The 13,503-nt window shown below is 33.0% G+C and overlaps 1 protein-coding gene across 7 annotated transcripts in view; it reads right to left on the bottom strand.

Moving 5' to 3' along the window:
- Nucleotides 1-438: 438 nt before the first annotated feature.
- LOC103028529 (NACHT, LRR and PYD domains-containing protein 3) overlaps nucleotides 439-13,503 on the bottom strand; it is a 383,714-nt gene continuing 370,649 nt past the window's right edge. For all 7 annotated transcript variants that reach the window (XM_049477114.1, XM_049477112.1, XM_049477115.1 and 4 more), the window contains 3 exons: nucleotides 12,806-12,979; nucleotides 11,114-11,160; nucleotides 439-1,154 (listed from right to left, as the gene is read on the bottom strand). In XM_049477114.1, the coding sequence (XP_049333071.1) occupies nucleotides 586-1,154; nucleotides 11,114-11,160; nucleotides 12,806-12,979 (790 nt within the window). In that variant the 3' untranslated portion in view covers nucleotides 439-585. The remainder of the gene's footprint in view (nucleotides 1,155-11,113; nucleotides 11,161-12,805; nucleotides 12,980-13,503) is intronic.

Here is a 13,503-nt window from a genome sequence, read left to right as displayed (position 1 = left end):
AAAACTGACCAAAACATCAGCCAGACAGCATAGGTTCTGAGAAGTGGTCTGTGGTCCCCACCTGCAGAACCACTCCTTTATTGAGTGTGTCTTACTAATTGCCAATAATTTCCACCTGTTGTCTATTCCATTTGCACAACAGCAGGTGAAATGGATTGTCAATCAGTTTTGCTTCCTAAGTGGACAGTTTAATTTCACAGAAGTTTGATTTACTTGGAGTTATATTGTGTTATTTGAGTGTTCCCTTTATTTTTTTGAGCAGTGTACAACAAGCAAAACTCGACCAAACTCGACTCCAACTTCCACCATAATCTGACCACACAAAGCAAAACACAAAAAATCATCAGATTCCTCTTCACCTTTCTTCATTTATTTAGATTTATTAATATGAACCTATTTTACAATAAAATAAAACAATAATTGACAATAATAACAGTAGGGAATAAAGAGAACAGTAATTAAAATAAAGGTTCTGGAAAAAATTACAAAATCATCTATATAAAATATTTACATACTTATATTTATACAAACATTCTCCCTCCTACACACACACACACACACATCGAATCTTTGTTACACAAAGGGTTATTCTATCTTACACAGACGCACTGAGGAGCCAGAAACAACCCAAAACCCTGCATAGAGGGGCTGAGTGAAGGTGGTGTAGAATGTGTGTAAGTGTGTGTGTGTGTGTGAGGGTGTGTGTGTATCAGAGGAGACTCTGTAGAAGGACAGAGTGCCGGAGGGACAGTCCACATACACTCCTACTCTCCTACAGCCGGAGGGAGGAGTGGAGAGATCAGTTCTGTTATTATTGTGATGAACAGAGTAACTGTTATCAGAGCAGAACAGACTCCAGGAGTTTATATTCTCTCCAAACTCACAGTCTGATCCTGATCCTTTCCTGCTGATGGTTTTATAACTCAGAGCTACAACAGCTCCTCCTCCTCCTCCACTCCACTCAGCCTCCCAGTAACAGCGTCCAGTAACACCAGTAACTCTCTCTCTACTCAGAACCTGCGGATACACATCAAATCTCTCTGGATGATCAGGATACGACTGCAGCTCCTCTCTAAACTCCACCCTCCTGTTCTCCTCACTCAGAGAGAGATAACGATACGCTGTGTTCAGATCCAGAGTGAAATCACAGAACCCTGAACACAAGAACACACACAGAGTGTATTTAGTGTGTGTGTAGTGTTATATTTAGTGTGTAGTGATATATTTAGTCTGTGGTGTTATATTTAGTGTGTGTAGTGTTATATTTAGTGTGTGTGTGTAGTGTTATATTTAGTGTGTAGTGTTATATTTAGTGTGTAGTGTGTAGTGTTATATTTAGTGTGTGTAGTGTTATATTTAGTGTGTAGTGTTATATTTAGTGTGTAGTGTGTAGTGATATATTTAGTGTGTAGTGTTATATTTAGTGTGTGGTGTTATATTTAGTGTGTGTGTGGTGTTATATTTAGTGTGTGTGTAATGTTATATTTAGTGTGTAGTGATATATTTAGTGTGTGGTGTTATATTTAGTGTGTGTGTAGTGTTATATTTAGTGTGTAGTGTTATATTTAGTGTGTGTAGTGTTATATTTAGTGTGTGTGTGTAGTGTTATATTTAGTGTGTAGTGTTATATTTAGTGTGTAGTGTGTAGTGTTATATTTAGTGTGTAGTGATATATTTAGTGTGTAGTGTTATATTTAGTGTGTGTAGTGTTATATTTAGTGTGTGTGTAGTGATATATTTAGTGTGTAGTGTTATATTTAGTGTTAAATTTAGTGTGTAGTGTTATATTGAGAGTGTGTGTAGTGTTATATTTAGAGTGTGTAGTGTTATATTTAGAGTGTGTAGTGTTATATTTAGTGTGTAGTGTTATATTTAGTGTGTAGTGTGTAATGTTATATTTAGTGTGTAGTGTGTAGTGTTATATTTAGTGTGTAGTGTGTAGTGTTATATTTAGTGTGTAGTGTGTAGTGTTATATTTAGTGTGTAGTGTGTAGTGTTATATTTAGTGTGTAGTGTTATATTTAGTGTGTGGTGTTATATTTAGTGTGTGTGTAGTGTTATATTTAGTGTGTGTAATGTTATATTTAGTGTGTAGTGATATATTTAGTGTGTAGTGTTATATTTAGTGTGTGTGTGTTATATTTAGTGTGTGTGGTGTTATATTTAGTGTGTGTGTAGTGTTATATTTAGTGTGCGTGTAATGTTATATTTAGTGTGTAGTGATATATTTAGTGTGTGGTGTTATATTTAGTGTGTGTGTAGTGTTATATTTAGTGTGTAGTGTGTAGTGTTATATTTAGTGTGTAGTGTGTAGTGTTATATTTAGTGTGTAGTGTGTAGTGTTATATTTAGTGTGTAGTGTTATATTTAGTGTGTGGTGTTATATTTAGAGTGTGTGTAGTGTTATATTTAGTGTGTGTAATGTTATATTTAGTGTGTAGTGATATATTTAGTGTGTAGTGTTATATTTAGTGTGTGTGTGTTATATTTAGTGTGTGTGGTGTTATATTTAGTGTGTGTGTAGTGTTATATTTAGTGTGCGTGTAATGTTATATTTAGTGTGTAGTGATATATTTAGTGTGTGGTGTTATATTTAGTGTGTGTGTAGTGTTATATTTAGTGTGTGTAGTGTTATATTTAGTGTGTGTTTGTAGTGTTATATTTAGTGTGTAGTGTGTAGTGTTATATTTAGTGTGTAGTGTTATATTTAGTGTGTAGTGTTATATTTAGTGTGTGTAGTGTTATATTTAGTGTGTGTGTAGTGATATATTTAGTGTGTAGTGTTATATTTAGTGTTATATTTAGTGTGTAGTGTTATATTGAGAGTGTGTGTAGTGTTATATTTAGTGTGTGTGGTGTTATATTTAGTGTTATATTTAGTGTGTAGTGTGTAGTGTTATATTTAGTGTGTAGTGATATATTTAGTGTGTAGTGTTATATTTAGTTTGTGTGTGTTATATTTAGTGTGTGTGTAGTGTTATATTTAGTATGTGTGTAATGTTATATTTAGTGTGTAGTGTTATATTTAGTGTGTGGTGTTATATTTAGTGTGTGTGTGTGTAGTGTTATATTTAGTGTGTAGTGTTATATTTAGTGTAGTGTGTAGTGTTATTTAGTGTGTAGTGATATATTTAGTGTGTAGTGTTATATTTAGTGTGTGTAGTGTTATATTTAGTGTGTGAGTAGTGTTACATTTAGTGTGTGTGTAGTGTTATACTTAGTGCGTAGTGTTATATTTAGTGTGTGTAGTGTTATATTTAGTGTGTGTGTAGTGTTATATTTAGTGTGTAGTGCTATATTTAGTGTTATATTTAGTGTGTGTGGTGTTATATTTAGTGTGTAGTGTGTAGTGTTATATTTAGTGTGTAGTGTTATATTTAGTGTGTGTGGTGTTATATTTAGTGTGTAGTGTGTAGTGTTATATTTAGTGTGTAGTGTTATATTTAGTGTGTGTGGTGTTATATTTAGTGTGTGTGGTGTTATATTTAGTGTGTGTGGTGTTATATTTAGTGTGTGTGGTGTTATATTTAGTGTGTGTGTAGTGTTATATTTAGTGTGTGTAGTGTTATATTTAGTGTGTAGTGTTATATTTAGTGTGTGGTGTTATATTTAGTGTGTGTGTAGTGTTATATTTAGTGTGTAGTGTTATATTTAGTGTGTGTAGTGTTATATTTAGTGTGTGTGTGTAGTGTTATATTTAGTGTGTAGTGTTATATTTAGTGTTATATTTAGTGTGTGTGGTGTTATATTTAGTGTGTAGTGTGTAGTGTTATATTTAGTGTGTAGTGTTATATTTAGTGTGTAGTGATATATTTAGTGTGTAGTGATATATTTAGTGTGTGTAGTGTTATATTTAGTGTGTGTGTAGTGATATATTTAGTGTGTAGTGTTATATTTAGTGTTATATTTAGTGTGTGGTGTTATATTTAGAGTGTGTGTAGTGTTATATTTAGAGTGTGTGTAGTGTTATATTTAGAGTGTGTAGTGTTATATTTAGTGTGTAGTGTTATATTTAGTGTGTAATGTTATATCTAGTGTGTGTGTGTGTTGTTACATTTAGTGTGTAGTGTTATATTTAGTGTGTGTGTGTGTTATATTTAATGTGTAGTGTTATATTTAGTGTGTGTAGTGATATATTTAGTGTGTAGTGTTATATTTAGTGTTATATTTAGTGTGTAGTGTGATATTTAGTGTGTAGTGTGTAGTGATATATTTAGTGTGTGGTGTTATATTTAGTGTGTGTAGTGTTATATTTAGTGTGTGTGGTGTTATATTTAGTGTGTAGTGTGTAGTGTTATATTTAGTGTGTAGTGATATATTGAGTGTGTAGTGATATATTTAGTGTGTGTAGTGTTATATTTAGTGTGTGTGTAGTGATATATTTAGTGTGTAGTGTTATATTTAGTGTTATATTTAGTGTGTGGTGTTATATTTAGAGTGTGTAGTGTTATATTTAGTGTGTAGTGTTATATTTAGTGTGTAATGTTATATCTAGTGTGTGTGTGTTGTTACATTTAGTGTGTAGTGTTATATTTAGTGTGTGTGTTATATTTAATGTGTAGTGTTATATTTAGTGTGTGTAGTGATATATTTAGTGTGTAGTGTTATATTTAGTGTTATATTTAGTGTGTAGTGTGTAGTGTTATATTTAGTGTGTAGTGTGTAGTGATATATTTAGTGTGTGGTGTTATATTTAGTGTGTGTAGTGTTATATTTAGTGTGTAGTGATATATTTAGTGTGTAGTGTTATATTTAGTTTGTGTGTGTTATATTTAGTGTGTGTGTAGTGTTATATTTAGTGTGTGTGTAGTGTTATATTTAGTGTGTGGTGTTATATTTAGAGTGTGTGTAGAGTTATATTTAGAGTGTGTGTGTAGTGTTATATTTAGTGTGTAGTGTTATATTTAGTGTAGTGTGTAGTGTTATTTAGTGTGTAGTGATATATTTAGTGTGTAGTGTTATATTTAGTGTGTGTAGTGTTATATTTAGTGTGTGAGTAGTGTTACATTTAGTGTGTGTGTAGTGTTATATTTAGTGTGTGTAGTGTTATATTTAGTGTGTGTGTAGTGTTATATTTAGTGTTTAGTGTTATATTTAGTGTGTGGTGTTATATTTAGTGTGTGTAGTGTTATATTTAGTGTGTAGTGTTATATTTAGTGTGTGTAGTGTTATATTTAGTGTGTGTGTGTGTAGTGTTATATTTAGTGTGTAGTGTTATATTTAGTGTGTAGTGTTATATTTAGTGTGTAGTGATATATTTAGTGTGTAGTGTTATATTTAGTGTTATATTTAGTGTGTAGTGTTATATTTAGAGTGTGTGTAGTGTTATATTTAGAGTGTGTGTAGTGTTATATTTAGAGTGTGTAGTGTTATATTTAGTGTGTAGTGTTATATTTAGTGTGTAATGTTATATCTAGTGTGTGTGTGTGTTGTTACATTTAGTGTGTAGTGTTATATTTAGTGTGTGTAGTGTTATATTTATTGTGTGTGTAGTGATATATTTAGTGTGTAGTGTTATATTTAGAGTGTGTGTAGTGTTATATTTACAGTGTGTAGTGTTATATTTAGTGTGTAGTGTTATATTTAGTGTGTAGTGTTATATTTATTATATGTAGTGTTATATTTAGTGTGTGTTATATTTAGTGTGTGTAGTATTATATTTAGAGTGTGTAGTTTTGTATTTAGTGTGTAATGTTATATCTAGTGTGTGTGTGTGTGTTGTTATATTTAGTGTGTAGTGTTATATTTAGTGTGTGTGTAGTGTTATATTTAGTGTGTTTGTTGTTATATTTAGTGTGTAGTGTTATATTTAGTGTGTGTGGTGTTATATTTAGTGTGTGTGGTGTTATATTTAGTGTGTAGTGTTATATTTAGTGTGTAATGTTATATTTATTATATGTAGTGTTATATTTAGTGTGTGTGTGTTATATTTAGTGTGTGTGGTGTTATATTTAGTGTGTAGTGTTATATTTAGTGTGTAATGTTATATTTATTATATGTAGTGTTATATTTAGTGTGTAGTGTTATATTTAGTGTGTGTGGTGTTATATTTAGTGTGTGTGGTGTTATATTTAGTGTGTGTGTAGTGTTATATTTAGTGGGTGGTGTTATATTTAGTGTGTGTGTAGTGTTATATTTAGTGTGTGTGTGTTATATTTAGTGTGTGGTGTTATATTTAGTGTGTAGTGTTATATTTAGTGTGTAGTGTGTAGTGATATATTTAGTGTGTAGTGTTATATTTAGTGTTATATTTAGTGTGTAGTGTTATATTTAGTGTTATATTTAGTGTGTAGTGTTATATTTATTGTTATATTTAGTGTTATATTTATTGTGTAGTGTTATATTTAGTGTTATATTTAGTGTGTAGTGTTATATTTAGTGTGTAGTGATATATTTAGTGTGTAGTGTTATATTTAGTGTTATATTTAGTGTGTAGTGTTATATTTAGTGTGTAGTGATATATTTTGTGTGTAGTGTTATATTTAGTGTTATATTTAGTGTGTGTGTGTGTTATATTTAGTGTGTGTGTGTGTGTTATATTTAGTGTGTAGTGTAATATTTAGTGATATATTTAGTGTGTAGTGTTGTTATATTTAGTGTTATATTTAGTGTTATATTTAGTGTTATATTTAGTGTGTAGTGTTATATTTAGTGTGTAGTGTTATATTTAGTGATATATTTAGTGTGTAGTGTTATATTTAGTGATATATTTAGTGTGTAGTGTTATATTTAGTGTTATATTTAGTGTGTAGTGTTATATTTATTGTTATATTTAGTGTTATATTTATTGTGTAGTGTTATATTTAGTGTTATATTTAGTGTGTAGTGTTATATTTAGTGTGTAGTGATATATTTAGTGTGTAGTGTTATATTTAGTGTTATATTTAGTGTGTAGTGTTATATTTAGTGTGTAGTGATATATTTAGTGTGTAGTGTTATATTTAGTGTTTTATTTAGTGTGTGTGTGTTATATTTAGTGTGTGGTGTTATATTTAGTGTGTAGTGTAATATTTAGTGATATATTTAGTGTGTAGTGTTGTTATATTTAGTGTTATATTTAGTGTTATATTTAGTGTTATATTTAGTGTGTAGTGTTATATTTAGTGTGTGTAGTGTTATATTTAGTGTGTAGTGTTATATTTAGTGATATATTTAGTGTGTAGTGTTATATTTAGTGTTATATTTAGTGTGTGTAGTGTTATATTTAGTGTGTAGTTTTATATTTAGTGTTATATTTAGTGTGTGTAGTGTTATATTTAGTGTGTAGTGTTATATTTAGTGTGTGTAGTGTTATATTTAGTGATATATTTAATGTGTATTAGGGATGCGACGGTTCTCTGTATTTTATTGAATCGTTCGGTTTGGTCTGTTTGGTTTGATACACCCGGATGGACGGTGGTATTTGGGTGCGCACTAACAGAGTGAACAAACGCTCTCCCGCTGTACATGCCCCGCCCATGGCCAGGGGGAGGGGCTGCTGAGCCGTAAAACCAACAGGAATAATACAACAGTGTGTAAAAACAGATAAATGATGCTTAAAACCATAAAATCGATCAAGCCTGGCCAGGGAGAGAGCATTATCTTTAGAATGTGCATATGTATATTGCTTTTGTTGGCCATTTAAATTTCACACAAATCGTGCGTTTCTATAAGTTCACACAGCCGCCTGCGGGATGCAGTGTGTGGCTCCAGGTGGTTCCTGTCCAGGCTATAGGCTGTACAGTTAAAATCCCCACCCAAGACTAAAAAATCCGTAAAATCACAGTCAGAGAGTACAGAGCTGAGGCTGTCTAAAAACAACATCCTCTCCACTCCTAGTGGGAGTGGGAGCGTACACACAAATAAAAACAAAGGTCTCATTCTCAAAACAGGCTTTTACTTTTAGCAGCCTCCCAGGTAAAATCTCATCTACTGTGTAAGAGTAGGGGATAAAACTGGACACAAATAAAATACCAACTCCACTGCTGACAGAGGAATAATTATTTAAAATGGCCAAGCCATCCCACTCTTTAGCCCATTCTATATTAACTTCATCATCACTGTGCGTCTCTTGGATGAAAAAAACATCAGCACGCTTTTGTTTGGCCAACTCATAAAACATTGCTCTTTTTACAGGGTCTCGTGCACCATTCAGGTTTAAAGAAGCAATCTTAATGTCACCCATTAAAATAATAAAATGACATAAAACAGTGATGGCAAGGGCCAGTCTGAAACAGGGCCTAAAAACTTTAAAAACAGCATCATTACAAGCTTTGCAGGCTGGTCAGTATCTTGTTTAATCTGTACACTTCTGTGGTGGTAAAAGCCTTCTCCCTTCTTAAAAGTTTAACATCGTGGATGAACTGGTCTGTGTCTGTAAAATGATCCTCCACCCGCACACCTCTCTGCCCTTTAGACTCCTTAAAAACTTCTTAATTTGTACAGCAGTATACAGAACAGGGATTCTCTCATCATGAGAGCACACACAGCTGATTTTAAGATATGGATATACGGTGATTTTTTTTCTAAAAGAAAGGTAATGGTATCTAATCATGTAAACTGTGATGATATGTTTCTGATAGCTGGTTAAAAATACACGCCTCTGAATCAGCACACAGTTTAAACCCACTGTGATTAATAAACTGCAGCTGTGTTAGTGAGTTAGCTTAACTTTGGAATTACCTAGATTGGGAGTCAAGATTAAAGAAAAAAAAACTATCTACGTAATGTTCAACTTGCCCTGTACCTGATCAGCTAATCACTGTTTCATTTTCAAACTGTTTATTAATTTAGGATTACAGTTAGCTAGAAGCTGGATGTAGAGGATAGACAGAATTTAGTACAACACTGGGTAATGTTGGTAGTTTAAAGCAGTTTCTTAACCCTGATCATCACTGCCCTAAAACTGTGTTTTCCATCAGATCCAACTGATCAGCTAATAAACAATCATTTATTGAGTTTACCTGTTAAAATCTCTTAGCCCCCTATGGAGCCTAAATTAATCATTATGTATATCCAGCAGTTTATTAGACACATCATACCACCACTTACTTTATTAAAGTGTCTTTAAACAGAGGAAGCTGTAGAATATGCAGAACAGTGTTAATATGCAGTAGAATATGTAAGAACAGGGTTAAGAAACACTGATCTAACCTGACTTCTGTTCATATGTAGTTCACAGTAAGACCACATGTCCTGACGTTTATATTAACTTCTGCCAAAAATCTCTAGGAAACGTAGTTACATTCTCTCAGTCGAAAGAAGTGCTCTCAGTAAAAAAAAGATTAAAAGCGCAGGAACCAAAGAAAATGTAAATATACAACAGAATTGACATACAATACATAATAATAATAACCAATACTGTTATATTATTTTAAATATTAGGTGATAACTGATCAGTTTTTGTACTATGTATATAATTCAGACATTGCATGCATAATGTTTTTCTAACAACAGTAAATGTAATGTGGAGTAACATGTTTAGGCTGTAAAATCACCTTTTATTGGATGTAACTAATTATAAACAAATTACAGAAAGAAAATGATTATTTGTGATAAAAAATAATTCCACAAATGTTGTTCTAGGAAACTATAGGGTGGGCTTTGGTTCATATTCGCAAATGTGTCGCCCCCCAATATCAAGCCCGCTCCTACGCCCTTGCCTATAACTGCTATATTAAGCTACAGTTATTAAGTCTGTGTACTAAACATAAATTTAAATCCTTATAAATGTCAGATATAAATATAACTAATAATAACTTATAGTTACTGTGCAGATTTTAAGTATATTATATTTTTTAGTTGATAGTTTTTTATATATTACTTCTATCGGAGCAAATCAGCTCTGAAGGCAAACGCTGAAGATTTGAGGACTAATTAAACAAAACTTTCTCAGCTGCGTGATCAGGGCCAGTGAACGCTAAACGGAGAAAAGGATATTTGAAGAGGCGCCGTCATCTTATAAATCCGCTGTTCGGGACATTTTGGCTTCAGCGTTGAGTTTGATAATCAAGGTAAAAGACAGTCAGCAGATAAAGCACAGTGTGATTCAGTTACCTGTTTTTGACTAATGGTAAGAATAAGCGCTCCTTTTTTATAATAGATATTGTGATTTGAATTAATCTGGCCCAACAACCGCGATACGAACCAAACCGTGGCCACACTGTACTGTTGCATCCCTAGTGTGTAGTGTTATATTTAGTGTGTGTAGTGTTATATTTAGTGTGTGTAGTGTTATATTTAGTGTGTGTGTGTAGTGTTATATTTAGTGTTTGTGAGCAGTGTTATATTTAGTGTGTGTGTAGTGTTATATTTAGTGTGTGTGTGTGTGTTATATGTAGTGTGTGTGTAGTGTTAATTTAGTGTGTGTGTAGTGTTATATTTAGAGTGTGGAGTGTTATATTTAGAGTGTGTGTGTGTAGTGTTATATTTAGTGTGTGTGTGTGGTGTTATATTTAGTGTGTAGTGTTATATTTAGTGTGTGTATAGTGTTATATTTAGTGTGTGTATAATGTTATATTTAGTGTTTGTGTGCAGTGTTAATTTAGTGTGTGTGTAGTGTTTTATTTTTTATGTGTGTGTAGTGTTATAATTAATGTGTATGTAGTGAATGTGTGTGTATTTAGTGTGTTTGTGTGTGCTTGTATTGTGTGTTTGTGTGTGCTTGTATTGTGTGTATTGTGTGTAGTGTATCTGTAGTGGTATATTTAGTGTCTGTGTGTAGTGGTATGTTTAGTGTTTGTGTGTATTGTGTGTATGTAGTGTACGTGTGTGTAGTGTTTGTATATAGTGTATGTTTGTGTATGTAGTGTATGTGTATTTGGGTGTGTATGTAGTGTGTGTAGTGTTTGTGTGTATTGTTCCTATGTAGTGTTTGTGTGTGTGTGTTTGTGTGTTTTGTGTATGTGTCTGTATGTGTGAGTGTTCGTGTTTGTACTTTGTGTGCGTGTAGTGTTATATTTAGTGTGTGTATTGTTTGTATGTAGTGTGTGTGTGTGCAGTGTGTGTGTGTGTCTGTGTAGTGTGTGTGTGTGTGTAGTGTTTGTATGTAGTGTATGTGTGTGTGTATTCTTTGTATGTAGTGTATGTGTGTGTGTGTGTGTAGTGTGTGTATGCGAGTGTGTGTGTAACTTACATTTTTTTAATCCAGGTTTGATTCTGATCTTCCCTCCATGTTCCACTCTAAACACACACACACACACACACACACACACACAGATCAGCACAGTGTCAGATGTTTAGAAACTGATTTATAAAGAAATACTTTGTGTGAAAACGAGTGAATATTTGAGAGAGCGGAAATTAGTGACCTCATGTGGTAAAGTACAGAACTGCAATGCACACTGCATAAAATCAGATTAAAAACGGAAGATTAAGGAAGATTAACTCTTACTTCTCTAAATATATTTTTGTCTGCATGTATAAAGTTTTAATACTTGCCGTATCTTATTCTGCTTTATATGCACAATATGTAGTATTATTTTTATTAGAGCTTTTATTCAGAAATGGAGAAAACATGGCACAGTAGTTAAAGTTCCCAGGAGTGACTGAGCTACAGAAATTACTACAAAAGGGCATGAACAACTCATCCAGGAAGAAACCAGAACAGCATTTAAAGAACTGCAGGATCTCACTCGCCTCAGTTAAGATCAGTGTTAATGATTCAATAATAAGAAAGAAACTGGGTGAAAATGGTCTCCTAGATAAGATAAAATGGTTTCTTGTGGGCTTGCAGAAAAGGGTTAAACTTTACTAAAGTATGTTTTTTGCATTCATATCCATACCCGAGTGTACTCCTGTCACAAAAACTGTTTTTATTGTTCATGGAATTATTGTGCAAAAAGTTTTTTATCATGATTTCAAAATAATTTTATACCACTGGTCATTAGAAAACTTCAAAAATTTAAAATTTAACAAAGGCAACATTTTAAAATAAAGCCAACAAACCAACTCAATCACATTAATCGGATCTCTTTAGAAATTAAGGGCTTGATTTTAGTGATCCGTAGGTGAGCTGTCAGCCGGGCATCATGCAACTTGATTTAGGGTGTGTCACTGTGTCTTTACGATAGGAAAAGTTGCTCAAAAGAGGCTCAAAATGTGCAAAAAGCATGTATCATGAAATAAACCAATCACCATGTCATTTGCCATTCCCTTTAAGAGCCAGGTGCGGTCTGACTTTGGCGTATTGCTATTTAAATGGCACAGCTACCTGGAATTGACCAATGTTTTTCATCAGCGTAGATATATTCAAAATCACCGTTGCTGTTTAAACAAGACAGGTGAAGAGCATGAAAATACACTGTTGGTGGGAGTAAGATAGCAATAAGCATCAAGACCACCTTGCACAGGGTGTAGGTTAGTGTTCAGAAAGGATTCTGGTTTTGCAGTCACTGATTATTTTTACCATAAAGACATGGGCTGGTTGCTGGGGTGCTTGACTCTCAGTGTATATAAAGTTAGTAGAGATCAGTTTTTATTATGTAACTTTTCTCCTGACTCGATGCTCAGGGCAGCTCTCCATCACTGAAGTTTTCCACCTGTTCTGGAGTGAAAACTAAACCTTGGTTCTTTTTACCAACAGAAAGATGAGCCAAAACAGAATTACAGCAAAGTACTTGGCATTCAGTGCAGATAGCTTGAGCATAAACAATTAACAGTGGCTGTGTAAACAAAAATAAGACAGAATGACAGAATGAAGGTTACATGCTGCTCCACCATGTTCACCTGGTGACTACAACTAGATTTACAATGTTAAAATGTACAACATGTACAACAATATTTATCTTAGAATAAGTTGATAATATAATTATTAGTTCAGACCTACCCGAGTTTCTCCAGTTTGCAGTGTGGATCCTCCAGTCTGTCAGAAAGCAGCTTCACTCCTGACTCTCCTGGGTGGTTGTAGGTCAGATCCAGCTCTTTCAAGTGGGAGGGGTTTAAAATTAGAGCTGAAGCCAGAGAATAACAGCCTTTATCTGTGATCATACAACCAGATAATCTGCAGACAGAGCAAGAGAATGTGTGAGTGAGTGACAGAAAACAAGAAAGAAAGAAAGACAACATAGCAGACTGAGGAAGATAATGCACTTTGATATTAGTCTTTTTTTTTTAAAATAACACTACAAAATCTGAAAAAAATATCTATAGAAACTAAAGTTTCTTAACACAATCAATCACAAGTCAATCAACTAAAAAATGCAATCCAATTAAACCTACCAAAATTCTGTGATTAATTGCACTTTTTTTTTATAGTGGGTATTTTATGGAGTGAATTTTGTGCCAAAAGTTTATGTAGTGCAACAAACTTTATGTTGATGGACAGCTATATTGTGACAAAAACATAACTCCCTGGCTGTTCTAAATTTCTTTAACTGTAACTTAATAGCGCTCTCTCTCTCTCTCTCTCTCTCTCTCTCTCTCTCTCTCTCTCCCCCCGAGCGCTTTGGTTTGTGCACTCTCTGTCTCTCTCTCATGCGCGTTGCGCTCTCGTTGCACGATCTCTAACATATAGGTGATTACTCA

This window comes from Astyanax mexicanus, chromosome 4, assembly GCF_023375975.1.
Source record: "Astyanax mexicanus isolate ESR-SI-001 chromosome 4, AstMex3_surface, whole genome shotgun sequence".
Lineage (NCBI taxonomy): Eukaryota > Metazoa > Chordata > Actinopteri > Characiformes > Acestrorhamphidae > Astyanax > Astyanax mexicanus.
The sequence above is the reverse complement of the archived record's forward strand: the minus strand, read 5'-3'. Positions and strand labels throughout refer to the sequence as shown.